The sequence below is a fragment of the Ciconia boyciana genome, chromosome 6, assembly GCF_034638445.1.
Source record: "Ciconia boyciana chromosome 6, ASM3463844v1, whole genome shotgun sequence".
Classification (NCBI taxonomy): Eukaryota; Metazoa; Chordata; class Aves; order Ciconiiformes; family Ciconiidae; genus Ciconia; species Ciconia boyciana.
In genome coordinates, this window is record NC_132939.1 from 68,998,276 (window position 1) to 69,025,675 (window position 27,400).

The following is a 27,400-nucleotide window of genomic DNA, read 5'->3' on the forward strand; positions in this document are numbered from 1 at the left end:
TTGCCGAAGGGCTGTGAAACCTGCCTTGGCCTTAGTAGGGACAGAGAGGCCAGGAGTATTCCCAAAATACCAACTTACCCTTAGAACGCCAGTTCTGGAGGCCAAAAGGAAACCAAGAAGGCAACAAGCTCTCACCTCGCGTTAGTCAATAACTGCTTCCTGTCTCACCAACGTCTTAGGAACCGAAAGCAAACTTTAATAGTTCTGATGATAAAAGAATAGAGCTGTGGAACACGCTTCCTATGCACTATAATGAATATATGTACAGAAATACAGTGAAACTTTCTCCAATACATATACAACGTGATGCTTGGTGCATCAGTTACGAACAGAAAAGGATGCTTTCCGTACAAGATCGTTAACACACCATAGCAGAAGTGCCCTTACAGTTTCTGATAAAGCAAGTTAATACGCTTTTAATTATGTTTATGGAATTAAATAGTTAATTGAAGAAAAAACTTGGTTACATGTTATAACTTGTTCAAGTATTTGAAAGTAAGTTGGCTTTTGAATAAGCTAAGGGCTGGAAGATTTTTAGTTGCAGTACTGTGTAAATTATGATTTCTTCAGTGACTTCATACCTAATCAAGGGGAAAATAAGGCTTCATAAATTAGCTGGGAAGTATGCTGGCTATTACAAATTAAAAGCACTTTGTAGTTGCGGCAGTACCAATATGTACATATTAACAAAACGAAAAACACGCCAACATCTTCCCGTCAAACACCGTCTTGTTGAACGAACACACTGAACCACCTTACAAGTGACTTGTTCTCCGCTCTCCCTGTGCCACGGCAGGAGCTTGTGATGGGTACGAGGATGAGAGTACTGAACCGAGGATGAGACGTCCGCGCCTCCTTCATGCGTTGCCGGGAACGCGCCTGGCTTACACCTTCTTCCTCTCCGAGCCCTCGGTGGGCTCCGCTTTCTGTGCCGGGAAGGCGTGGTGGTACAAATGTCTGTGAGTCGCGGCTGCGCTGTACAGTTTGTACAAAGCCTGGAAGAAGAGAGAGAAGATGGTTACGTCCCCAGCCCCGGCCTGCGTCGCGTACGGGCTGCACTTTCGCGTTTGTGCTGCAGCGGCGGGGTCAAACCGGGCCTTTGTTTTGTGCACCAACTCCTGAGCGCGTCTCCATGAAGGAGAAGAAGAAAGATGTCTCGCTCGCTAAGTTTTCAAACGTCTTGGCTACAGGAGGCGCTGCCTCGAGTTGTGTTAAATCAAGGGCTACCTGGTGTACGCGTACGGGACTTACGGGGAATGGTTGGGGTTTTTTTCCTGTGGGTTTCACACACAGAGTTTAAATTTCTGCAGCCTCAGCATTTTGCTCTACACCACCAGGCAGAGACGTACTGCATCACGCGGAGGGCTTCGCTGTGTAACGGGCAGCTGAGTTGTCTAGATTGTTTTTCTGCAGATTGATGCAGGATTTTTTTTTTTTCCTTCTAATTTTACCCTTTTCCATCTGTACCCGGGTGCCTTTTCCTGTCCGACAGCCAAGCCCGTTCTTTGCAAACAGCAGCACCACACTCTGATAAACCTGTGTACCCGTTTCTGCAGAGCATCACTGCGAGCAGGCTGCCGGCCTCAGCAGCGTCTTCACAGGGCGACAGCCGAACACGGGGCAGCAGGAGCGGCTGCCGCAGCGCTGCCCGTGCGCGGTCAAAGTCGGTGTGGCCATGGGCTGCGTTTCCCCTGCAGAACTAACGTCAGGGCAGTCACGGGCCAAGCCAAGGCTCTGATCCCAAGGGGCTGCTGCAGGCGCTGTCTCTGCAGCGGCGGGTATGTGGCAACAGGCAAGACCATCCTGTCCCCCACCCCGTGGTGGGCTTTATACCGCGGGCAAATGGCACAGGAGATGCCGAGATACAGTTCTGGTTGCAGAGGACTTGGTGTGAACGGCTGGCACAGCTCTGACCTTTCCATTTCAAATGAACCTGTCATTGGGAAAAAAAAACCACCACACAAGCAAAAAAAAACCCCACCGGCTGCTGCTGGGGACCTGAGGACTGTTGGGGAGCCAGGATTAGCTCAGGACGGGTGGGAAGAGGCAGACGACGGGCAGGAAACGGCAGGCTCACGGGGCGATGTGTTCCGCGTGTGCTCGGGGGCGTTGGATGAAGCAGGCGAGGCTGAAACTGCAGCAAGGAACGGGGTGGGGTGAGAAGACTCCAGGGGTGTTTAAGGCGATGCTGACCGCATCCCGAGTGGGCAGCAGGAAACGGAGATGGGGTTTTGCACGCCAGGGTTTTGGGACTGTTTGGGAATGTAGCGGCCTGGTGGAGGAGTCTTCATGCAGCTTCTCTGGGTTTCTTTCTTGAAAAATACGCCATCAAATCCTACGTAAGCGCCCTTGCAGCATTTTGTGCTGTCAGGCTTTTTTCCATGCCTAACCAGTCTCACGGAGCTGACTTCTACTTGCCAGGATTTGTTCAACAGCTCATCAAAAGCAAAGCCCGTGCTCTGCCTCTTGCTGTTGCACAAACCAGAGCAAAGCCCACGGACCCAGCGGTCAGCAAGCTTTTAGCTCAGTGTTCGTGGCACAGCGAGGTACCAAAACGGCCGGGCCTGGGCTGGCCCCTGGGGAAGGAGGGGGTTGATGTTTAACTATTTTTTTTTTTTTTTTTAAATGGCCTTTTGGACCTGTGAGAGCTGCTCCAACTTTCTTTTAGGAGGAACTCCCCACATAACAGTAGCTGCAAGGTGTGCTGACACTGACAGACGGAGCTGTCAGGCTTTGGCAACACGATAGAAGATGGAGCTGTCTTTTGTTACAGACCTGGGCCAGCCCGGGGTGGCACCTGGCTACAGCGCAGGATTACCGTACGTGCGCAGTAGTACAGACTGGTAAGGATGCCTTTTTGTTTTTGTTTGTTTTAAATTAGCTGCTTGCAAGGCTTTGCCTAAACAAGGTTCCAGTTGCCCTCAGCGCAGGCCTGGCAAGCAGCTCAGCATTGAGCCACTGGGCAAGCGGAGCCGCACCGAGCTGGCAGACGAGGGCTGCCAACGGCTGTCGACCCAGGTGTCCCCTGCACCACGAGTGCCAGGCAGGGACCGGCTCCCCTTGGAGCGGTTCCTCTGCCGTGCAGGGTGAGAGGGGCCGTACTCGGTGCGCTGCCCCAGGAAGGGGCTGGGGAGATCAAATATGCCTCCCAGGCTCTGCGTTCGGCTTACTCGATGCGCTACGGGGTGGGTTTGCCCAAAACACAACACGTGGTGCTTCCAGCAGCACAGAGAGGCTTCGCCGAGCGTAGGGGCTCCTCGGCTGCTGGGGCGGGAGCCCTGCCTGCGCGATGCCTGCATGGTTGGTGCTACAAAACAAACTGGCGTTTCGGTTTGACCTCTCAGCACAACAGGAAAATCCCCAAACCAAACCGATGGGAGAAAGATGAAAAAAAATCCCAGTCATAACAAACACACTCCCCACCCAAATCTCTCCCCCACTTGGCTTCCAGCACCACTTGGAGCGCAGCACCCACGTTTAACCCCCTTCCCCAGGCGTCTGGATCACAGGGAACAACCAGAGCCCAGCCGCCGGCAAGCGTCCTGGTGCAGGGCCAGGATGCCAGAGCCCTCGCAGCCCCCGTCCTCCGCAAGCCCGAAGGCAGCAACATGGCTGAAACGTGCATCTGGGTCCGAGACGCCTTTTCCCGGGAGCCCATGGCCCAGCTGGCCCAGGGGAGCTGAGCGGTGTCGCATGCGGAGAACAAGAGCCACTTACCTCATTCGTGCTTCCCTGGGGAGAGGCATTGGGAAGGGGGAGACAGAAAAAGAAAAAAAAAAAGCATCTCTGTGTATCACGCACGCCCAGGGGAGCGCACGGTGCTCACGCCTCTGGCCGCAGCCACTTGCTGGTGCCACCGTGGCCGTGTATTCCCGGGGGGGTGCTCGCCCCGCGCGGGCTGCCCCTCTTGCAGGACCCCTCACAGCTCCATCCACCCCACCACCACGGGACACCGAGCGCTCCCAGGGGACAGAGCCACAAGGGCTTTGAACCCACCCGGGGTGCTCGGGCACCAGCCCTGCGTATCGCGGCGGGCAGAGTCGTGCTGCCCAAGCCCCAGCGCCTGCAGCAGGGCCGGCAGCACCCGTCTGCGCAGCTCCTTCTCGGCAGAACTTTCCCCTCAGTTGGAAAGCCATGCCACGCAGCCCGCGGGGGCCAGCCGGGTGCCAGGGAGCAGCTGCAGGCACTTTAACCTCTTTATTTTTTCCCCAGCTGAGCAGGTTGCAAGCGGGCAGCGTCTCTGGCTTCCTGCTGGCTGTGTCCTGTTCTTGCTTAACCCCCCCGGCTTCCTGCACAGGGATGGGCAAATGCTGGGCTTAGCTTCTCCCAAGCTTCTCCCAAAGGCACTCGGGAAGGGTCCCCCAGCAAACGGCTGCGGCACAGGCACTGACCGCACCGCAGCGGGGTTTGCTGTGGATGCTCAGGCTGCTGAGGACAGGGCTGAACCCACCTGGGACGCAGGCACTGGGCTGCCCTTGCTCTCAAGCCGCCTTATTTTAAAGGCAGCCTGGCTGAGCCACACCGCTACCCAGCTCTGAGATGAAGGAACTGAATAATAAATGCTTCATTTTGTTCCCCCCCAAGCTGCATGTTTAGCTCCAGCTGCAGGTCTCTGCGCAGCAACGTGGTCACTCTTGATGAAAAACTCGCTGGGGGATAAAAAGCAGGGAGGGAGCAGGTAAAGCTGGTGGGAACGGCCCTTTCCCCCTTGGAGCACTGCAGAAATGAAACCCACGACTGCGGCTGGTGGCTTCTGAGGGCCGGGCAAACAATGAGCTCACCCCGGCTCTGCCAGGGGAAGAGCAGGAAGCCATCGCAGCCCTTTAAATGGTATTTCGGCACATGGGCCCACGGCTGCAGCTGCGTGCCGGTGGGCTGCTCCCCTGGCCCGGGCGAAGCGGGGCAGTGGGAGCCTGCAGGGTCTGGGCTTTCCCGGCAGCTCTGCAGTGGGGAGAGGAAAGGGCTGCTGCAGAAGGGGAAACAGGAAGGACCGAGCGTTAAAAATACTGCGGCCGTGGGCTGCCAGATAACCCTGCCGGGGCCGGACACTGCAACGGCGTGGTTCGGAAGGCAGCCAGAGCAACGCAGGGGGACACGGGGGGGTGATTTCTCACTGTGATCACCTTTAAGATTTTTGGAGGTGTTCTGTTTGACATGAGGGCCCAACCAAGGCTTTCCCATGTTGTTTGGGAAAAAAAAAAAAGAAATTGAAAAAGAGCAGGTGAGACCAACTGACCCAGCACAGCTGTGGCTGTAACGGGAAAGCGGGGCCCAGTGCCAAAACAGGCAGAGCCGAGACCTGGCCTTGGTCTCCGGCAGAGCCGGGGAGAGCCAAAATCCCTGCCCTGAACCAGGAGAGAAATTACGGGTCTGTTCTTTTTGACATACACACACACGCACGCAAAACCCACGCACACCGGCTGGGAGAACGCCTCTCCGGTGGGACCCTAGGCAAAGCTGCCCCATTCCCGCAAGGCCTGAGGCCCCACAAACTAGCATTTGGTGATGGGTTAGACAAGAAGACAAAAAAGGCAGAACAAAATAGCTTGCTGTGAGTTTTCTCATCCCCAGCCCGGATCTACACGGCTTGTCTTTCACACTGGGCAGGATTCAGAGGCTCAGGCTCGAGCAGGGGAAGGGGTGGGTTGGTTCGCAGCTCCAGCCTTGCTGTTCACTCCTGCTCTCCAGCCCATCTCGCACTGCCTGCCCGTGCTACAACCACAAGGTCCACGCCGTGCTACAACCACTCCACCCAGGCCCATCTCCGGTCCCTAAGACATCTCCCCCTTACAATCAACTCCACAAACTGAGCTGAAAACATTTCCTCTGACCCTGCTTTCCCCGTCTAGAAGGTCTAAGGAATGGCCTAAAACTCGTTGTCCTGCTGTCTGAGGACAGGGCCCAGGTCTTCCTTCTCTCACTGATCACAGCACAACCCGCTCAAGCAGCGGGATCTGCCCGGGCAGGCCCAGCCGGAGCAGCTAACAACCCTAAATGCAAAAGCCATTTCAAAGGGGAGGGAAAGCCCCAGGAAACTCAACGCTTAAGAACTTGGTGGGGTTTGTTTGTTTGTTTGTTTGTTTTAAATCAAAAGCTCTTTATCCTACCTGGTCCCATAACGCTGCGGCCACTTGGTCTATTACTGCGCCCAGTTCTCTGTACTCCCCAGAGTATCTGATATATGCCCAGGTACACAGTGTGATAAGTGTCAAGCCCATGATCATGTTGCACAGACTGGCTATGATGTCCAAGCCAATGAAGCCGGTCACTCCAGCTATCACGTAAGTGATGAAGATGACCACAAAGAGCGTGGCGGGGGTGCGGGCGGCGTGGAAGATGTTCTTGCTGTCGTTGTGCTTGATGTACTGGATGTAAAGCTCATCTATCTCGTTCTCCAGCTGCTGGAGGTAGCGACGGCTGAACTCCTCCCCGCCCATCTTCTTCACCCCGCGAAACAGCTTCACAGCCTCCTCCTTCAGCTCCATGTGTTTGGTCTGGAGGTCACTAGGTGCAAGGAAGGGCTTGTCCCCACCACAGACCTGCATGGAAAACACAGTCCGATCACTCCAGAAACCTCAGCACCCACAGCTCCTGTGCTCTGCCGTGCAAACCATCGGCATTAGGGCTCTGCAGGCACTGTTTGGCATGGACCGCTAGATCCTGCAGGAAGACCTCCACGACTGCGCTGTCCATCTGGGACAGCTCTGCAAGGTGCAGGTTAAAACGGGGCAGTGGGTGTCTGCACTGGGAAGCTGCGTCCCACAGCTCCCTTACTCAATTCACTCACAGCCTAAGCCAGGATCTCGGGCAACACTGACGGCTGAGCTACACTGACCGGCAGCACACTGAGCCCCAGCATTTTCTAGTGCTGGAAACTCTGCGGCATTTTCCTTCTGCTTCTGAGAATGGACGCATTAGTTTTAAGGACCAGGGCAGTCCACAGGCAGTTTGGCCACGCAGCTCCGTACCTTCTTCCTGCCAACAGGCAGCAACCTCCAATACTGATGAACAGAGTGGGGGCCTGGAGGTGGCTGGAGACAGGCTGGGGTCTGAGCTTCACCTTAAAACATCCCAAACATCCCAAGAGCTGAGAGATGGGCTGACAGGGCAGGGCATAGGTGAAAAGCCAGTTATAATCACTTTATCCCTGAATGAGCACCAGCCATAGCACGGGTTGCGTGGTCACGCAGCACTGCCACCCCACTACTTTTTTGGGTTGCATCTACCCACGCTGGGGAACGCTGGGAAGAGGATGCAAATTCTGCAGAGGCCACGTGGTCTGCGAAAAGCTGCCATCGGATGAAACAGGGACCATTTGTCAATCACCCTCCCCTGTCCTGCCATGATACCCTGACCGGGCATTGCTCTCCTCCAGCCTGCGAGAAAGCCCCTTTTCCACCATGACCAGAGGAGAGACCCTCTTTGGGACCCTGAACGTGCAGCACTGTAACCAGGCCCGGCCAAGTCCATGCAGGACGTTTTCTACCAGGAACCCAGGCAGGGAGGTTTCCCCACGAGGACAGGAGAGCCAGGAGACATGAGCGCTGTGAAACGATGTGCTCAGCACCACCTACCTCTTCCATTCTCCTGCTGTAGGTGTCTTTGGCAGTGGCAACTGCTGCTAAATTGTTGGCTTCTGCTGTGGCCTGCAAGAAGGGCAAAAGGCGTACAAAGTTTAGACGCAGAAAGACAGGGTTAAGAAGTGTAATTGCAGAGAGTAGCAGCCACTGGCTGCCTGGGTACCCATGGTCCACACGTGTACGCGGCCAGGACGTGTGCACCATACCCTGGTGCTCACGTACAGAATTAAACAGCTCCCTTGTCTTAGCCAAGTGTACTCTCCCCAGCCTCTGACCAATGCCAAATAAGCTCATCCCACATTTACACGTCCAGTCTCCTCAGTCCCCCCAAGCAAAAGGCTCCACGAAGAGAGGATTCCTACTCTCCAAGCCAGAGCAACGAAAACTTTGGCTGCAGCTGTGGGAAACAGCAAGAAAACAGATAAAAGGCTCAGTCATATGTAAACAGCTACAGCTGCAACCTCCCGCAAAGCCGTCTGGCTCAGAGAGCAGAGCTGCAGCCCAGCAGCCGCTGCCCGCGTGTGGGGCCACGTCACCGTGTGCGGTCCCACCGCAGCCAAAGACGATGCTATTTACCTGCGGGGGAATAATTTCAGCGAAGCTGACTGACGCTGTGTGCGCAGACAGCGAGTCAGCACAGTCCGGCCAAGGTGCCCGAGCCGTGCTGCCGCGATTGCTAAGCTACATCAGACTCGTGACTGCCAAATGCTTCCAAAAAGGCTGCTTCTTGTGTTGTTACGGTAAGGCATTTGAAATAAAATCACAGAAGAGCCAATATCCTGCACTAGCTGGGTACCTCTGACAATTAACTGGCAATCAATGGCAATTACAGTGCATGAATGGCCACCAGCTCACAGCTCATGCTCACATACCTGCAGCATTGACTTTGGGTGTGGCAATTCTTCCCCTTGGTAGATCTTTATGTATGCCTGCAAAACAGCGCACAGAAAATGAAATCACATTGAATACGGCATTCACGAGCAACATGCAAACACCCCCACCCAGTTCCAGACACAGCTTTAACAGGATGTTAAAAGACGAGGAGGATGTTCCTGGCACAAGATGGCTTCAGCAGGGGATGCTGTCAGAAAATGCTACGTAGCATGGCTCGAGGTCGACTCCTTGCGTGGCCTGGGTCAGTCACTCAAGGCTCTCGCTCCACCACTTACGCTAAGTATCTCTACCATCAAATTTGCACCTACCTCCATCCTTCAGTGAAGGAGAAGGAGCCAGAGTCAGGTAGCCCTGGAGAGTAGGTGGTGAGAATTACTCACTGATGTCTTGCATTAAAATGTCCCAGTAGTCATGACAACAAAAATAAGCTTTTTCCAAAGGCAATGGGAATACGGCCCTCAGCCTACCTCCCCATGGTCCTCAATTCTCCAGGGGAGGAAAACAGCCCTGACCACTTCTTGGGCTTACTGCGTGGTCAAATACGCAACTGTGAGGTGTTTGCTTTCTGCAGCAATGACAGTCAGGACTATCAGCTAGACCAAGAACATTTCCTCCAGCCACCCAGTGCTAGCCTGCCTGCTGCTGCTTTCCCCTTTAATTACAGCAAAAGTCTGAGCGTGCTACAGATGAATAAGCCCATTTTCTGTTAAATAAGCCAATACCTTAAAATACTCCACAAGGCCTCGACAGGTGATATGGTTTCCATTGATCTCCTTAACGTCCAGGCTCTCAGGACTAAGAAGCCAAGGAATCAAAATCTTCAAGTTCTTGATGAACTCATCGTCTATTTCTGGAAACAAAACCCAACGTCATCAGTACCAGCCCAACGTCCAGTGTGCACTCACATGAAACAAAGGCAGGAGAGTCACGCCAGAGACTCAGACACCCTATAATTTAGTGATGTGAGCACTCAGAAATGACCGTGGCCGCAGTTAAGTTGCTCCTTAACCCACGGACAGAATATGCAGCTGTGCACATATCCACAAACCAGCTTCATGGTCTCAAAAATACTTGTGCAAACACAAACGTGACTGCATGGGAAAAAACCCCTGCTTTTGCTGATGAAGCTGGTAATGTGCACGCAACGCTGATAGCCAGAGAGCAGCATCTTCTTGCCTAGACACGTACACGCTTTGCAAATCATGACCTTTAGCGTAGAGGGCATGGACACATGCTGTGCCTTCCCCTTTGCTCTGCTCCATGGCACCCGTAGTGGAAATCTTCTGCCAGGGCTTAGGCTCTCTGGCTCTCATCCCTACCACCTCCTGTGCCAGCAGTTCTTGGTCCTCTATCAACCCATACGTGAAATTCTCATTGCAAAGCATTTTAAAGCTTTTGCAGACCATTAGGCGCTTGGTACAGGAACACTACGGACTCCTGCGAGTGACTCTGCATCGCACCATCAGACACCGCTCAGTGCAGGTACCAGGAACGGCCACAATCTCTGCTCCCACCAGCCTGTCCCCTTTGCCAAAGCACAGAGGTGGCACAGGTTGCTGCTTGAGGGGTCCATGGGCTGCTTGTGTCACTTCACCAGAGGCAGACTCATCTCCTAACAGCCATTCTTCTGGCTTCATAGCGTGACATCCATTTATTGCCATTTAAATTAAACTGTACAAGGCTGGAGACAGAAAAAACAATGCAACATCGAGGCATTTGGAAGGTGAGGAGAGAGAGGAAGTTTCCCCAGATTTCTTCCATCAGAGCATAAAAAGCTGAGTACAGCTCTGAGGGAACAAGAAAAATGGTGTCAAGAAGCCGCTGCCAACTCCTGTGCCAGTTCTGCACAGCCCACTTTTTTTTCAGTGGGCTGAAAAATTATTTTCAGTACTACTCAGCGCCTGAAATTAAGGGGGGAACTAACAGAGATCAGCGCGCCGCCCCGCCGCTGCCTCACTCTCCCGCTTGCTGGTTAGCACGGCGTTTGCCAGAAGAACAAGTCTGATCGCTAGCCAGACAAACCCAGAGAAAAAGTAACATCTTTCTGTCTGCTAATTTAAGTGACTAATGGGCCACTTTCTCTATCGCTAGGATTGCAAGCAGCCTGTAACCAGTGATGCTGGTAAGCAGTTGGTTCACAACAAACAACTAAAAAAAGCCACAGCGTGTGGCTCCTTTGAGGGTGGAGAATCTTACCATGGCTCTTTTCCCTTCCTCTATTTTTTTTTTTACCTGTTGAACTAAGTCTGACCTGTAGGGAAAACCGCTGATCAGATAAGTCAGGAAGATTAAATATTCCTTGGAAAGCTTTTCAAAGTGAAATAACGTTCCCTTGAGAGCATGTGTAACGGGCCTTCCACCCTCCGCAAGCACCAGCCTGCCTTCCAGCAACCCGCCTGCACCGCTCTGCATCTCTGCCTAATTGCAAGTGAGGCATAACTGGTTAATTACAGGCTTAGCACCCTGTCCATAAACTTCCTATCTCAGCCCTGCCCCTCCCGGTTGCCTATCAGCCATCTGTCCTGATAGTGCTTATTGCCAGCGGCTCCGAGACCTTTTCAGCCTCCTACGCCTTTTTGGCCTCCACATCTGTCTTGGCCTCCCACACCTTTTCGGCCTCCCGCACTTTTTCAGCCTCCACCTCTGTCTTAGATTAAAAGCATCTGGCAACAAACAGGCAGCTGCTGGACTTGGAAGAACGAGCCGAGAGCGTGTACGGCGTTGGGAGGAGGATCCAACTCCTCTCCCAGAAGTTTTTTCATGGAAAATACTTAGAGAGGTTTCAGGAACCAGTGGGACAGTCTGCCAGGGCATTTAAGGCATCTGCTTAAAAACCAAACCTTTGCCTTCGTACCTTTCAGTTTTCCATCGAAATTAGGGTTGGTGGCGACTTTCAGGCCCGGGTGAGGTAAGAGGAAGCAGGAGATTTTGGTGAAGCAGGAATGGATGTGCTTTCTGACGTTCTGCAGCTCTTCATGCTGATTTCCCGAGACCTGTGAGAGACCAGTTTGGGGTCAGGGGGTTTCCTTCTGATGGGGACAGCGGTAACGCTGGGCCAGCGGTGCTGGCAGGAGCACAGGGTACTCGGCACTGTGGCTGCTTACAGCGGGAAGAGCAAGCCAGAAGGACATCCCGTAGGGCTATGCCGCACGAGGACAAAGCCAAGGCTCCTCCAGCGACCAAGGAACTCTGACCACATGCCCTGGGGCATGTTATTATCATTTGGAAAATGTGCGTGTCCGTGTATGACTGGAATACAAAAACATTTGGGATTTCCCACTGGAGGCTTTCCTGTCTCCCCTTTAATTAGGTCTCTCGACTACCAAATCACCCATGCATTTCCTGATTAATCCCAGCGGAGCCCTTGCCCGTCAGTTTTACTGTACGATTAGCTACTACTAAAACATCGTTCCTGGTCTCTAGGGAATCTGCTGACTCCCATCTCTAACGCCTCTCCAGCCGCTCCCAGCAAGAGAGCCCAGGGAGCCTGGGCTTGGGCAGGAGCCCAGCACAGGCAGCCTCAGCCCTCCGCTGAACGTGGCAAGGAAATTCAGCCTCCTAAAATGCTGCTTCTGTGATTTTACGGCACTGGATAAGTGTGACCGTAACCAGCACCTCTGTGCACCGCAGTTCACACCTCGCAGGCAGCACTGCGGCCACCCAGCTGAACCCTCTCTGGTGCTGGTGCTCTGCACCCCGTTCCCTGCTCCCTGCCCAGGATTAGGCTCGCCAGCACCGGCTGTCCCCCACATCAAGATCTCATCCTCGTGCCCTGGGCACTCTCCATCCACATCGGTGATGGCAGTGTACCATCCCTGGGTCACAAGCCAGATTTGCCTCTTCACTCTCCATCACCCATGAGCGTACCCCCAGGCTAGCACTGCTCATTAAACGAACCCAGGTCAGAAAGAACGCACCTTCAGCCGCTTCTCCAAAAACCTTGCGCCACCATCAGATCCATAGGAAAATTCATACGGGAAGCTCCAGTCACGAACAAGGAATATAAGGGACTAGAAAACAGAGACAGAAACACAATGGGGTCAGTGCCGCACAGGACCCCCGGAGTCAAAGCCACCAGCTGCTCCAGCTCGGAAAAACTCATCTTTCAAGGGCATCGCTCTGTCGTTTGCTGCTAATCGCAGGACCAGGAGTGGCTACGTGAGACGTGTAACTCTGCTGTACATTATCAAAAAGGGGTTCACAAGGGAGTTCAGGGCCTCCTTCCCCACTGCCACCGCTCGCAGCAGCCCATCACGCTCAGCCGTCAGAGCCCACAGCGGTGGCAGGACTCCCCGGCACCCTCGTCCCCACCTTCATGCCGCAACAAGACCTGGCCCCGAGTCTCTGCCCGGCTCCAGCAGGAACTCACACCTTTACTGGTGGAAACACCCCTCTGCGCAGGGCATCCCAGCATGGCGCTGAGACCACGCAGACTCGCTGCACGGGTGGCTGTGTCCTGCAAGGGGGAAGCGGGGAGCAAACCCCGGACTGCTGCACGGGTTTGCTGGGCGGCAGTTTGATTCCCTAGCTTGAAGAATAGCCTCAATCATTGAAACTGCAAAACAAGAAAGAGATTGTTGCTAACCAGGACAAAAGGCAACGAGCTCCCTAATTCCAGCCACATTTAGTTCCATCCTATGGGAATTTTACAGGCTCATTTTTTCAGCCTTTTTCACTGGGCAGCCTTCCAGACAGACTTTTAATGAGAAGCAGATGCAGGATAACGAGGGTGAATAAGAAATCACTGGCTTTTGTAATCTTTATTGAGGCATTCAAAGTTCCTATGCAATAAATAAATAAATACCACTACAGTCAACTTTTAATCTTTAGGAAAAAAAAAAGTTTTCAGAAAAAATCCTGTTTCCAGTATCTCATCTGTGCAAGGGACCTACATCCCATGTAACCAATACATGGTTTGGAGGGGGAAGCCCTGACCGCCGAAGCCCAGGAGGGCCTGGCAGGGGTGCCAGGGTTTCTCTCATGCACATGAATAAGCAGGTCAGCAAGTGGAATCCATTTCATTGGAATTTCCCTAAAAATCGGCTATGTTTAGAACAAAGATTTAGGGGAGGGAGGGAAAATATTTCCCCTCCTTATTTCTCTTCCATAAAACATCAGGAAAGGGGAAAAAAAAGAGAGAAGAGTGAGTTGGCCATTCCTAACTGCATGACAAGCTGCAGCAACTACACCCGGTTAGCTGTTTCAGGACACGCTGTTCCTTCTAAGGCTGCGGGATGCTTAGGAGACATGTCCACATTTAGGACTTTTCCACAAACACGTTATGCATGTCTTGCACTGTTTGACTCGGGAATTATTTTCCTTCTTCTTAAGCAAAATTGTTCCAGACGTGCTGTCTTCACCATGCCTCATACCCACCCTCAGCCCCTCCAGCCCAGCAAACTGCCAGGCACCACGTGCAGCCTTCGCGAAGACACGACGACCAGGACTGGCATCGGGCGAGGGCGCGTGGGGCAGCGCAGGGGGTTACGCTTCAGCCCAAGTGCGAGGACACACGGCGGAGAGCAGGGAGCCAAAGGGAAACGTTAATTTTCCACTGCCAAGTATTACTTCCCTTCCAGCAGGATCAATGCAACTGCCTCGCTATCGACACTTTCAGTGCTCTCCCTGCTTGGCAGCGTGTTCCTACAGGAGCCGTCTTCCAAAGCCTCCTTTACAGATTCGTTATTATAAGGACAAAAGAGGTTCAGCTTGTTTGACTTACAGGCCTGGAACCTCACCCAAGAAATGCAAGCTGGAGACTCTCTTCTGCAAAGAGAGCTGTCTTGCTTTAAAGCCTGCAGCTACCAGAGAAGCCCCTGCATCTCCCGCTGAGCCGCCCCAACCATTAAATTGCCCCCTCGTGAACAGCGTGCTCCTCGTTGCTAGTTGGACTTTGTCCAGCCTCAGCTGCAGACCCTGAGCTGCACGCTGCCTCGTCCTCCCCACTGCAGAAGCAGTTTCTTTACCACCGCCCTTCTCCTGCTTCCGAACCAAAACGCTTGGCTGTCTTTACACGCGCTGCAGGAACAAGCCCACTTTGCGATGCGGACAGGAGATCTCCATTGCCACATCACCATCGATCCTTCTACCAAATTTTATCGCGTTTGCAAGGGTTACCACCGGCCGTTTGATATTTTTCCCCAGATCATTAACAAAGATGATAGTGAATCAGAGAGACCCTGGGGGGAGCCCCATGGAAACACTTCTGAAGGATGATGATTCCCTATTAAAATTAGTTCAGCGTGCTCTGTCATCTATCAGTTAATGAGATTTTAATCCATTTACAATGGATTAAAACAGACAATGCTGACTTGGTATGTTGTTCACTTCCTTTTAATCAGCATCGTAGGGAGATAAGGCTTACAGAAGGCAACATATCATGGTGATAGTTACCTTTATCAACGGAACTCGTGGTCTTTTAAAAATTGATAATGGGATTGTTTGAAAAGACTTGCTATCCACAAAACTGTGTGACTTGACAGCAGTTACAGTCTTTGGTAAAATCAGAGCCTATTATCCAGTCCTAATGACTTCAGCATATTTAAGTTTCCCCTTACAGCCTCGTTTTTACTGAGGAAGTATTTCACTTTCACTGAAATATCTGGCTACATTATCCTGATAGTTTTTAAATAAGGAACAGGAATATTTATTTAATGTCTGGCTTTTTTCTGTACCATGTTACAATTTTCTCCTAGCTCTTGCTACAACAAGTCATGTATTTTTACTGGTAGCTTTCACATGGTTTATCAGTCATCTGCCCATGCCAGCATCCAATATACCCTCAAAGCTCCCCAAAATCTCAATTTGTCCATTTGTTGTATTTTTTAACCTTTTAATTTTATTTCCACTTCCTGACCACAGACACCCTATAAACCCCTTAGGCCTTCCAGGATGGTGGCGAGGACGGCAATTCTCTTTTTATGTTGGAAGGCAAAAGTAAAATAACTGTAACCCATTCCCAATTACTAATTGCATTTTTACAGCACATTTTGCTCTCTGCCGTTTTCCTTTTTGGGAACCTCACAAACCCCCATCCAGCTACCACCTAACCTACCACGGACGCCAGCTGGAAGTTGGACCAAGACATTGGGGCTGCCAAAGCACATCTGGTTAAAGGAACAACTTGTACAGGATAAGGCCAGAGCCCCACAGATGTTTTCCTTCTATTTACCACCCCGATCACGCAACGAGCCCTGCAGTTCCACTGTGGCATGAGGATGCGTGGGGACCTCACAGCATCGCTCCTCCATCCCCTTAGGCCCCGCTCCCTGTCTCATGCCTGGTCCCAAAGGCCCCCGAAAGCTTCAAAACCTGTTCAACCACCTTCCCAGGTGCACAGGATTCGGTGCAGCCGTAATCAAAGCCATAAGAAATCATTACCTGATCTGTTAAAGGACTGGAGCTTTAGTGAGCTGCCACAGCCATGTCACGGGTTCCTTCTGCCCCACTACCTTCTGCTTTGTCTCTTTTTGTTCATGTCCACTTTCCTACTGGAAGGGGCTGTCACAGCCCACCATCCTCCCAGCGGCTCACAGCTCTGGTGTCCAGAGCAAGCTCTTGTCTGCCCGACGCTCTCCCTTTCTTGAACGCCAGCTTTTCATAGGTTGGGAAGCAGCAGGGTGAACAGATGTCCCTTATTTGAAGTCAAAACCCCACTTAAACCAAGCCTTCCCACAGCTCTGCTGTCACTCGTGAGAGCTCTGAGCTAATCCTTGTCCTCTCACTTTGCCAGGAGCAGGGATTCCCAGGGCAGGCGGGTTCAAACCTCTCAGGGCGAAGGCTGGGCAGAGTCCCTGGGTAGACGGCGTGACAAACCTGCTGCAAAACCTGACTGCTTTCCAAGGCCGGCAAGACATCTGGCAGGACAGGGCAGAGCTCTCGGGATGGCAATGGTTCAGAGAGGAAAGAAAGAGGGATGCTGGATGTGTTTGGAAGCCTCTTTGGGGGCAAGGATGCACAAAGCCTTTCCTTCGTGCAGCTGAGCCAGTCCCCAGGCATCCCCATCTCCTCCCTGTCCTGCAAACTGCAGTGACACCTCGTGGTGAAGCCAACCGGCTCGGGGCCAAGCCACCTCCGGCACAGGGGACGTGTGCTGGCCAGGACCCTCGGACTCACCTGGAAAGGTTTCAGGAATGTCTCCTCCATGGCCAGCCGGCCATACTCGGTGAAAAGCTGGAAGGAGAAGCAAAGAACAACAGGTCTGTTAGCTTGTCAGTCTGCACGGCCGAGCAGACGGCTGTGGGCCACAGGCACGACAGCAAGGGACGGTTGTTGACTCGGGGCTAACAGCACCATTTGCAGAGCTGGAACAGAAACTGGCTGGCTATGTGCTTTCGGTTCACATCTGAGAGGCACACGGAGCTGTTACAGACAATCACTGCGCTGAGCCCTCACGTGAAATATCTCAGCCTGGAATTTTTGGCTGCCAAATCTGTGAAAAATGGCTCAAATCAGCTGCTTGCTGTTGCTTTCATACCAACCAGAAACTTCACATGCTACAGGGGACTGCTGGAGCCCCACTCTCTTTAAACACTCCAAGAAGAAGCGGAAATGAATTCAGAAATAAGTACTTTTCCTGCAAACCCCCACTGTGCAAAGACTGTAAGATCAGCCTACCAGCAAGATTTGAAGGCTCTCCAGTCTCTCTGGACTGTAATTTCTAACTGAAGGCACAATAATGTATTTCACAGATGCCTAAAAATGGGTCAACATGTTAAACAATAATGGCTTAAAATCCAAACTGAAAGATCAGAGTTGCATTGGATAAGTTTAATGTTAAAAAGGCGTTATTGTTAAAAATATTTACTGACTGAACTGATACAAAATTCTTCAAATGCTGATTTTTCCAGCTGGATTTTGCTTTTCTTTCCTTCTTCTTAAGCTCTTGGAAAAACCTACCTAACCAATCAATCAACAACCTAAGTAGAAGAGAAAGCTAAAGGTAATACCAGGAAATGGGCAGAACACGTGTGCCACAAAAATCCAATTAGCTGCTTGTCTCCAACAGTCAGGGCTGTAATTACCCTTAGGGGTCACCTGTATTGAGCCAGTACCAGATGTCAATATCCAGGCTTATAAGCGGCTACTCAATTTCTTTGGGCTTCTCCTAACAATCCAAAGATCCCATCCTACAGCATGAACAGCGCAACTTCTACCTTCAGCTTCCCCATCGCTTACATCAAACGAGCACTTTTACTGCCCATACTCGTGGGGCAGCAGACGGACGCTCGCAGCAGCAGGAATGCAGCCAATACGTGGTTAACTACCCTGGATCCCTCCCTACTGCCAGTCACTTTAGCCCCTCGCTGCAAGTCATTGCATATTTCCAGCCCCATGGGTCAGTCCTGGCCTCTGATGGGTCTCTGCTCCCCGAGGAACCCCAGTGTAATCCCATGGAAGGACACACAGGCCAGCATGAGCTGTATCCAAACTGTTCCTGGCAGACCTGTGATGGGTGCTCCACACGGAGATGGTCTGTGATGGGTACTCTACCCTACGCAGTCTGTTTGATGCTCCTCTAACCTCACCATTAGAAAGTCAACTTATCCCCCTCTGGCTACAGCACCACCCATGACAACTGGTCCCGTGCACTGCGGATATAAGAAGAGATACTGCCCTCCACTTTGCAGTGGCCTCCTACACAGCTGAGGACCGTCACCACCTCCCCTCTCGGCCACTTTTGTCTTGACTTAACAGCCTTGGTTCTTTCAGCCTCGCCGTGCCCTCTAGCCACCCGCTGCAGCACGAAGCACAGCCGTGGGCCATTTCCAGCTCCACAGGCGATCAGCCTTGAGGAAGGCATGTGTCCCAGAGACAGGAACAGTCCCTCCTGGCAAGTGCCCCACTGACTGCCCTGCCAAAGGACCCGGGCCCCCAAGAAGCCAGGCTACGAGAGCGTAGGCAAGACAGGTTTCAAGCCAAGTGACCGTTCGTCCATGCCCATGAACCAATAAGAGAGTTGGGAAACTGAAAAACCCTTTTGTGGCTCCAAGCGCGAAAATGCCTTTCCAGAGCAACGCAGCTTGCAAGTGCGGAGCATAATCCAGGCACCCCAGTGCTGCGGAGCAGCAGGGACAAGGGTCTTACCTGCAAGTGCTGCAGATCATCCTCCTGCACATTCTGGGACAAGTTATAAACCTGCATTTAAAAACAAAAACTTCAGAGCACTCAGAATGGCCTGTCCTTCGGGCCAACACATGGGTCGGTGTGGTTAAAGCCTACGACATTACCATGGGGCCACAGCCAAAGTCCCAGCTGGCCCATGGTGCCGGTACAAGACAGGCCCCCAAGCACAGCTGTACTGCTGGACAGACTCACGCTGTCAGACAGACAGGCACTGCTGCTCCCTGTGCAGCAAAACACTCCAGCATGGGAGCACCAGGGGCTGTCATGCCCCAGCCTGGAAGCCTGTCAGGTTTAAATAATGTTCCTTCTTCTCTATTTTTATGATGTGCTGAGGTCTGTACCAAGACACAGCTTCCATCCCATTCACGCTGTCTTCCGAGAGCAAAGGCCGGATGGTAGGAAGGGAAGCCCTAACAGGCTATGCGATTACTGGTGTGTGAACACCTCCAGCCCAGAGGTTTCTCCAGCAGCACTGAGACAAAAGCACACCCAGTTCCCCAGAGCAAGGTCCTTTCCTCTTTGGTAGCCGGAAGCAAAGGGGTGCATCTGCTGCTGGCCCTGAGATGGGGAGATGAGACTGTTCCCTGTGGACGAGAGGAAATGGCCTCAAGTTGCGCCAGGGGAGGTTTAGACTGGATTTTAGGAAATTTTACTTCACTGAAAGGGTTGTCAAGCATTGGAACAGGCTGCCCAGGGAAGGGGTTGAGTCGCCATCCCTGGAAGTATTTAAAAGCCGTTTGGCTGAGGTGCTTAGGGACATGGTGTAGTGGTGGGCTTGGTAGTGTTAGGCTTACGGTTGGACTCGATGATCTTAAAGGTCCTTTCCAACCTATACAATTCTGTGATTCTGTGATGATGGAGTCATGTGTGAATCCTGCACTCAGTGCAGCCAACATGATGGCTTTTGTCTCTCCCACCAAAGGCCCTGGCTAGCTGCTGTGTTAGGCTGGTGCCAAGCTACTGGGTTTTTGCCACCACCTTTTAGGAATTGATTCCTGGAGACATCGCCCTTCTTACCTGTATTGAGCTGATCATTGTGCTAAGGGCAAACACGGTGGCCGAATCCCGCAGGGTGGACTGGCTGTCAAAGGTCCCCTGCGTGTCCATCAGCAACACCGCAACCTGAGAGGCAGAAAGCTCCACTTCAGCTTGGATGCACCCGTTCAGCATCTGCATCCAAGCAAAATCACTCTCAAATGCCAAAGGGGTGAGGAAATGAAAGTCAGCTGCACTATTGTGCTGGGAATCTCACTGCTTCTGTCTCAGACTTATAATTAGTGGAGGACAAAGGAAAACCAAGGGATCAAGCCCAGCCAGCATGGGTTTATGAAAGGCAGGTCCTGCTTGACTAACCTGATCTCCTTCTATGACAAGGTGACCCACCTAGTGGATGAGGGGAAGGCTGTGGATGTTGTCTACCTAGACTTCAGTAAAGCCTTTGACACCGTTTCCCACAGCATTCTTCTGGAGAAACTGGCTGCTCATGGCTTGGACAGGTGTACTCGTTGCTGGGTAAAAAACTGGCTGGATGGCCGGGCCCAAAGAGCGGTGGTGAATGGAGTTTACTCCAGTTGGTGGCCGGTCACAAGGGGTGTCCCCCAGGGCTCTGTGTTGGGGCCAGTTCTGTTTAATATCTTTATCAATGATCTGGACGAGGGGATTGAGTGCACCCTCAGTCAGTTTGTAGATGACACCAAGTTGTGCGGGAGTGTTGATCTGCTGGAGGGGAGGAAGGCTCTGCAGAGGGACCTGGACAGGCTGGATCGATGGGCTGGGGCCAGTTGTATGGGGTTCAACAAGGCTCAGTGCCGGGTCCTGCACTTGGGTCACAACCCCATGCAACGCTACAGGCTTGGGGAAGAGGGGCTGGAAAGCTGCCTGGCAGAGAAGGACCTGGGGGTGTTGGCTGACAGCCGCCTGAATATGAGCCAGCAGTGTGCCCAGGTGGCCAAGAAAGCAAATGGCATCCTGGCTTGTATCAGGAATAGCGTGGCCAGCAGGCCTGGGGCAGTGATCGTCCCCTGTACTGGGCACTGGTGAGGCCGCACCTTGAATGCTGTGTTCAGTGTTGGGCCCCTCACTCCAAGAGAGACATTGGGGGGCTGGAGCGTGTCCAGAGAAGGGCAACGGAGCTGGGGAAGGGTCTGGAGCACAAGGCTGATGGGGAGCGGCTGAGGGACCTGGGGCTGTTCAGCCTGGAGAAAAGGGGGCTGAGGGGAGACCTCATCGCTCTCTACAACTGCCTGAAAGGAGGCTGGAGAGAGGTGGGGTCGGTCTCTTCTCCCAGGTGACAAGTGATGGGACGAGAGGAAATGGCCTCAAGTTGCGCCAGGGGAGGTTTAGACTGGATATTAGGAAATTTTACTTCACCAAAAGGGTTGTCCAGCATTGGAACAGGCTGCCCAGGGAAGGGGTTGAGTCCCCATCCCTGGAGGTATTTAAGAGACGTTTGGCTGAGGTGCTTAGGGACATGGTGTAGTGGTGGGCTTGGCAGTGTCAGGTTTACAGTTGGACTCGATGATCTTAAAGGTCTTTTCCAACCTATACGATTCTGTGATTCTGATTCTGTGATCCTGTGAAAAGAGCAGCCCCAGTCACTCCTGACAGCGTGATGACTCCAGCAGGCAGCAAAATGAATGCTATGCAATGCAGAGGAGGGAACTGCTTTGCTCCTCAAATACTTGCTGTCAGTGTGGATGGGTCTTTTCCTGAGTCTGCATTAGCTTCGTGCCACAGAAGCCAAACACGGCAGTGTATTGCACCTCCTTAACCCAAAACACATCCAGCCAGTATTAGAAATCACACCGTGAATAATTCAGTGTCACTTTGGTGTTGGGCTCTTCATTAAAGAGTAGATGAATACAAACATTCCTGGCTGTAAGTTGAATTTGCAGGATGCCCCAAAATCCAGTATGCATTGTATTTGACCACCCTGAATGAAGACACTCCATTTTACAGCTACTGCTCTAGGAAAGGGGAGTAGTTTGCAAGGACCTCAGATTCAAGATCCCTGGGAATAGCAGAGAAAAAACTCTGGACACCCAGAGTTAGAGGGACACCTAGACATCAGATCAACACATTGCATTAAACCCATTCATGCTAAATTAGGGATATGGTATTGAAGACCTTCTCTAAACTTGCACAGGCATTTCAGCCACCTAAGACACGGCAGGAGAGTCTTACAAAAGCTGGAAGAGAAAAATGAGCTGACCAGCAACAGACAGCTATGCAACAGAGAAGCACGTACCTTTTTACCATCGGGCTTGTCCACCAGGAAAACCTCGCTCCATATCTGAATGCCAGTCGTCTCCCGCTCAGACCCTCCCCTCCAGGAGAAACCAGTCAGAGGCTCGTTGTAATCTCCAACCCAGTCCACTGCTTCCTGCAGGTAGGAACAGAAGTAGTTGCTGGAGTTCTCATCTCACTTTGGTTTTACACTTTTCCTCTGTGCTGCCTGCACCCCAGTGCTGGAGGGGGGCAGCCCCTGTGAGAAAGGTTTCCAACAGGGCAGCAAATGTGAACATCTCTGCTCCAAAGTCGAGTCCACTAGAGACCCACTGGTGCACAGGGCTGTGGAAGGATCTGCTCTATGTTATTTTGTGAAGCCCATGCTAATGAGAGGCTTGAGCATTCCTAGAGCACCAAGCCAGTGTCCTGTCCAGCTCATCCCTGGGCAGTACATGGGAGCAATGAGCAGCAGCACCATACCCCTGGGAGGAGCCATACCTTATTGTACATGTACCGCAGCATGAAGTCCATCAGGAATGATTTTCCTTTTCTAAAAGCTCCAGCAACAGACACAGCCACGACCTCTTTATCTCTGACAGCCTCTGAGAGGAGGATGCGGTTCAGTGCAGCTTCATCCAGTTCAAAGGAATGGTCATCTTTGACAATGAGGACTTGCACTGGTCCTGCCTTCCTCACGGACTCCTCCTCCTCTGAGCTCCACTCATAAGTCTTCTCTGCAAAACTACCTGCATAAACAAGTAAAAAAAGAGCCGTTAGGTTCCTTCTTCTGCAAAGTGCAGAATCACAGACAGCAGGGCTGGACAGGGTTGTAACAGGCCAGCTAACCCAAATATCCATCCCAAAACAGCATTGTTCAGAGCAGATGTCTGTTGAGCCTGTCCTCAGACATCTCGATGGAAACTCCATGCCACTTTGGGGCCATCTGTCCGCATGCTCCCTGCAGGCAGAGAGTTCCCTGCTGGAATCTCCCTTGACAAAACACACCCCTTACTTTTTGTCCTACAAGAGTTGACATGGAGAACAGATCACTCTCTTCTTGCCTGCAACAACTTCTTACGTACACAAAGACTACCATGGAACCTCCCTTAGCTTTTTATCTGCTAGAAAAGAGAAGTCCAAGCCCACCGCTCACCCCTTGCTACCGTGTCAACTGGGCATCTGACTGCTCTCCTCTGGACACTCCACACCGGGTCCTCCCTGAAGGCTGTCTCAAAGATGGATGCAGCATTCAAGCTGAGGTGTCTAGCACCTCCTGTCTCTATCAAAGGACACTGCCTTTATGCCTCCTGTGCGACTGCTGTTTCTGTAGCAATAGCAGAGTCCTGCTCCATCTGCAGTCTGCACTAATGCTCGAAGTGTAATCTGCTGCTTCTGCCATCGACCTCATGGACGGCCTCCCCCGAGACAGCCCCAGCAGGAACCAGGCCACGAAGACACATGCCCATCCTGATAAAAGCCACTTCTTCCCTCCCAAGTGGAAAGCATATGCAAAGCACAGGCACTGCTCACTTTCCCACTTCAGAATGGCAAGGTTCCCTGCGGAGCTGCTCCCCGGCACAGAGGCGAGTGCTGCCCAGGCTGTGCAGCGTTCATACGGCCTCACAAGAGGGTCTCGTGTCCCCGCCAGGACAGGGGAGAAGTGACAAGCGCGAAGCTGCAGCAGGAGCCTTTGGAGGGGACGGGAAGGGACCCAGCGTTCGGTCACTGCATCCACGCTCGGCAATGGCAATGCCAGACAGATACGTATCACCCGCATGATCCTCCAGGCCAAGGCAGCCGAGATGATTACAGCTTTCAATGGCCTCGTGGTCCGTTTGGGTTGCTTTGTGTACCTGCCGCAATACGGGAGACGGATGCGTTTTAAGACCTGCCATCCACAGACACTGCAGCCCTGGGGTTTGCAAAGAGCAGGCCGGCTCCAGTAATTTTCCTTTTGTTGTGTCCAAACTTCCCAGCACAGGAAAGGGATGCCGAAGGTGATTAATCATGCCAGTCAGCTCACCTACAGCCACGTGAAATCTCCTCGCCAGCGGGGAAGGGAGCGTGTGATGGGAAGTTCCCCCACATTTCTACAAAAACTTCCTTGTTCGTTGGCTCAGGCTGCGAGTTTCCAAAGACGGTAGCCTGAAGTTAAAACTCCTCGGTCTCTGTTTCAGACCCTGACCTCGGGGACCCAGTTTTCAGTCAGTCCCAGATGTTTCAAAGCACAAGGACTATGTGTGCACATGCTAAAAGGCAAGCTATAAATACCAAGAGGAATAGGGTTTGCCCATTCTGGGCCTCTTTATAAAGAAGCCTCCAGCAGCAACTTCATATTTTAAATAACAGCAGTGCTTTTGTAAGAGTTTCTGATTTCCTATGATCCTGCAACAAAATATCGGGATCATTAAGCCTGGTTGCTAGGGGATTTCTGGTGGCTCTCAGGCATATACTACGAGCTTTCTTTGCTCACAGTTGAAAGACAAAGATCTTTTCTTCCCCATGCTTGGAGGTTTTTTAGCAAAACAAAAGTCCCAAACGCTCTGAAAAGCTAGATTCTCCACCAGACTGCAGCAGCCAGGGACCAGCAGCACCAAACTCCCTTCAAACACCAGCCCCTGCCCCGTGTCACGGCTTAGGGGCTTCCAGGAAAAAAAAAAACCCTTCCCATTTCAAACACACGGACCCAGGATCCAGGCACGCATCGCCAAATGACTTGGAAAATGAAGGCCTCTGAGAGCAGTCTTGCTGCACACACCAAACACCGTTTCCAGCATTAAGATCTTCCCAACACGTAAGCATGGATAGGTGCCAAAGAGCCACAGGCTCGCGTGCTCTTTTTAAGCACTGCCATGCTGCAAGTGCCATATAAAGTCTACGATAGGAAATACCTCCTCTCCTGCGGTGTTTCCCAACGCCCTGCTCAGCTAACTGAGTCCAATTTTTTTTTTCTTTTTACAGCTGCACAGAAAGGACAGTGGAGAGATCCTTGTATAGGATGTGACTCATGGCAGAGGCAGGAAAAAAATTGTAAATCTAATTAAATCGAAACATTTCTGACGCTAGCCAAGCCATCAAGGGTGCAGGTGACATAGTTGTGCCACCTCTCCAGATCAGAAAAGTCCCACCTCCGGGCACGCAGACAGAGGGCGAGGGGGACCAGCATTTCACTCGTCCCACACTAGCAGTAATGGGAGCTGCAGCTCGAGCGCCCAGCTGGGTACCAAGATGGGCACAAACCCTGCTGTCTGCAGGCTTCAAGCACAGGGAAAGGCAGCAGGGATGGCCCAGCTCAGACAGCCGAATGGACTGCCAGTCCTGGTCCAGGATCCGAGCACCATGACAGGGGATGGAGGAGAGTCCCTCCCATCCTGCGACCAGAGGGACAGTTGGTGCCAGATTCCCTCTCCTGCTGCTGCCGGTGCCTGGACGGGATCTCCCCAGGTCTTCCTCTCCCTCCGGTTCAGCTGCTGGAAAGAGCGACAACCAGCGCAGAGGAGAAGAGATTGTGTTGTCCCTTCAAATCATCAGAATCTGTAAGGAGCACATTTTTTTTAGCAGGTATTGACAGGTTTTGGGAGAATGTCTCTGGACACAGGTAACAGCGGCCGTGGTCTCCTAGGGGACGTCCTTGCTTCCATCGCCTGAACACCAGGAAAGCCAAGCTGTTTGCACAACACAGGGGCAAAATGCAAAGTATTATGAGCAGGATATGTTGATTTCCCAGTTCATTGGAGACATCAGGAGAAAAGGCATTATACTAAGCAGGTCTCAGAACTAATTTCAGCCCTGTTATCTCTGCTTCTTTCATGTATGCCATCTGCAGACAAAACCCTATCTTTCACATTTATTTCCATGTGATGAAACTTCCATGTTCTGTTTATTAGATTATCTGCCATACTGGAGAGCCAGAGATTATTTTATAAGATGGCTGTGCATTACTGGAAATCAATTATTTTAATTGGTCTTTCAGGCATAAATTAGTTACCTGCTTTGAAGGAAGTTATACCTGGCAATGGCGAAACATCATCTGGCCAAAAGGGAAAGGAAGGAGAGCTAAGCTTTCCTAAACTCACTCTTGTTTTCACTCATTTTCTAACTTGACTCCTTCTTTCTGTCAGCTCTCTCCCGGTGCCTTGCAATTACGTCAATTCTCAAGCTGCTCATTCAGAAATTGCCAGGATACAGTTCCTCTTCCCCATTTCATAACAGCTCATTTCCATGACTCTAAAGCGGGGTGGAATCCGCGTCTCTTTTCCATATGGTGATTTAAAGTGGAAAGGTGAAGGAGATCAGAATTTGCATTCATATTTACTGGGCTGTCAGACAGCAGCAAGGAAATGGCCCAATTCCCACAGACAGCCCCATAATACAGGACATACAGCTCACTTTATTAGAGTCTAAGGAAAAAATAAAGCGTTCTTCAACTGCTCTAGGACTTATTTTTGGTTAAAATTAAATAAATTAAAACAGTATATTTCACATTGCACCTGTGTGTGCACTGACAGCTGATGTCTAATGTATTTAAGATCCTACAGAAGACTAAATTAGATAAATTACATGTCACTAATTATGCAACATACCTTTGGCGAGTGCTTGCTTAAGCCTGTTCTTCCTTAGCTATGGAAGAACAGGTCACAGAAACGCTGACTGCTTTCCAGAGACCAACTAATAAAGTCACCTTTTTCCTTAAATGAGTTTGCACAATAAATACATTTCATTCCCGAGAATGAAATGCAGCTGTGACCCATGGCATCATCTGTGCAAACACAGGCTGCCTAACCAGATCCTGAGAAAGCCAATTTGCCAGCCCTGCTCCTGTGCTCTTGTGGATCCCAGGAGCCCTACCCATCCAAGCGCTGCCCACGAAACGCAGGGGCTGCAGCCTGGGCCCCCACCCCCTCCCTAAAATACACAGATGTCATGCGGTGCTGCTGTTCTGAGGGTATTCGAACGAAGTTATTTTACTGCGTGGAAAAACAGAAACTACCAAGGAGAGAAAATAGAGGTTTGATGGGAAGCTTTAACTTGTTGTTATTTCCCTGGAATGGAGCATCCCTACATCGATCGGGTTAGGTCGCTTATCAGCAGCCCTCTAGGGATTAATTCGATCAGCAGCGATAGCTGTGCGGATCCTTTTTGAAGCTGTGTTCACCCCAGCTGTTTACATTACAAATATATCACAGTGCCACCGACGATACCACGAGCCAAGCACTGAACAGACCTTACAATCAGGCTTGATCCCTCTGCACATTCTCCAGAGAGATTCAGCTTCCAGAAAGCTTATCTGCCCTCTGCAAATGGCACTGGCAAAGAAAGACATCTCTCTCCAAGCTGCGGTCTCCCTTGCACTTATCGCATTCAGCGCGGCTGCCCCTGTGACATGAGTTCTGCTCACTCTATTCATGCTGGACTACCTCCGCCGCACGACAAGCAGCCAACGATCATCAGCAAGGCTCTGAGGAGGCTGGGAAAGGCAGCACCACTTTGAGCATGCACCAGCCACCCTCTCCTTCTCTCCGAGACAGGCTTGCGCAGAGCTCTGCAGCTTATCCAGCTAATGAGGGAAAAAT

At 51.8% G+C, this 27,400-nt stretch overlaps 1 protein-coding gene across 2 annotated transcripts in view; it reads right to left on the reverse strand.

Moving 5' to 3' along the window:
* Positions 1-173: 173 nt before the first annotated feature.
* ATL1 (atlastin GTPase 1) overlaps positions 174-27,400 on the reverse strand; it is a 33,874-nt gene continuing 6,647 nt past the window's right edge. Inside the window, exons 2-14 of one of the 2 annotated variants that reach the window (XM_072865084.1) lie at positions 22,326-22,573; positions 21,847-21,981; positions 19,617-19,721; positions 18,561-18,611; positions 16,590-16,646; positions 12,392-12,484; positions 11,329-11,467; positions 9,197-9,324; positions 8,453-8,509; positions 7,575-7,646; positions 6,108-6,539; positions 3,718-3,732; positions 174-995 (exon numbers count right to left, since the gene is read on the reverse strand). In XM_072865084.1, the coding sequence (XP_072721185.1) occupies positions 885-995; positions 3,718-3,732; positions 6,108-6,539; positions 7,575-7,646; positions 8,453-8,509; positions 9,197-9,324; positions 11,329-11,467; positions 12,392-12,484; positions 16,590-16,646; positions 18,561-18,611; positions 19,617-19,721; positions 21,847-21,981; positions 22,326-22,573 (1,643 nt within the window). In that variant the 3' untranslated portion in view covers positions 174-884. The remainder of the gene's footprint in view (positions 996-3,717; positions 3,733-6,107; positions 6,540-7,574; positions 7,647-8,452; positions 8,510-9,196; positions 9,325-11,328; positions 11,468-12,391; positions 12,485-16,589; positions 16,647-18,560; positions 18,612-19,616; positions 19,722-21,846; positions 21,982-22,325; positions 22,574-27,400) is intronic. The other variant, XM_072865085.1, reaches the window with a different exon arrangement.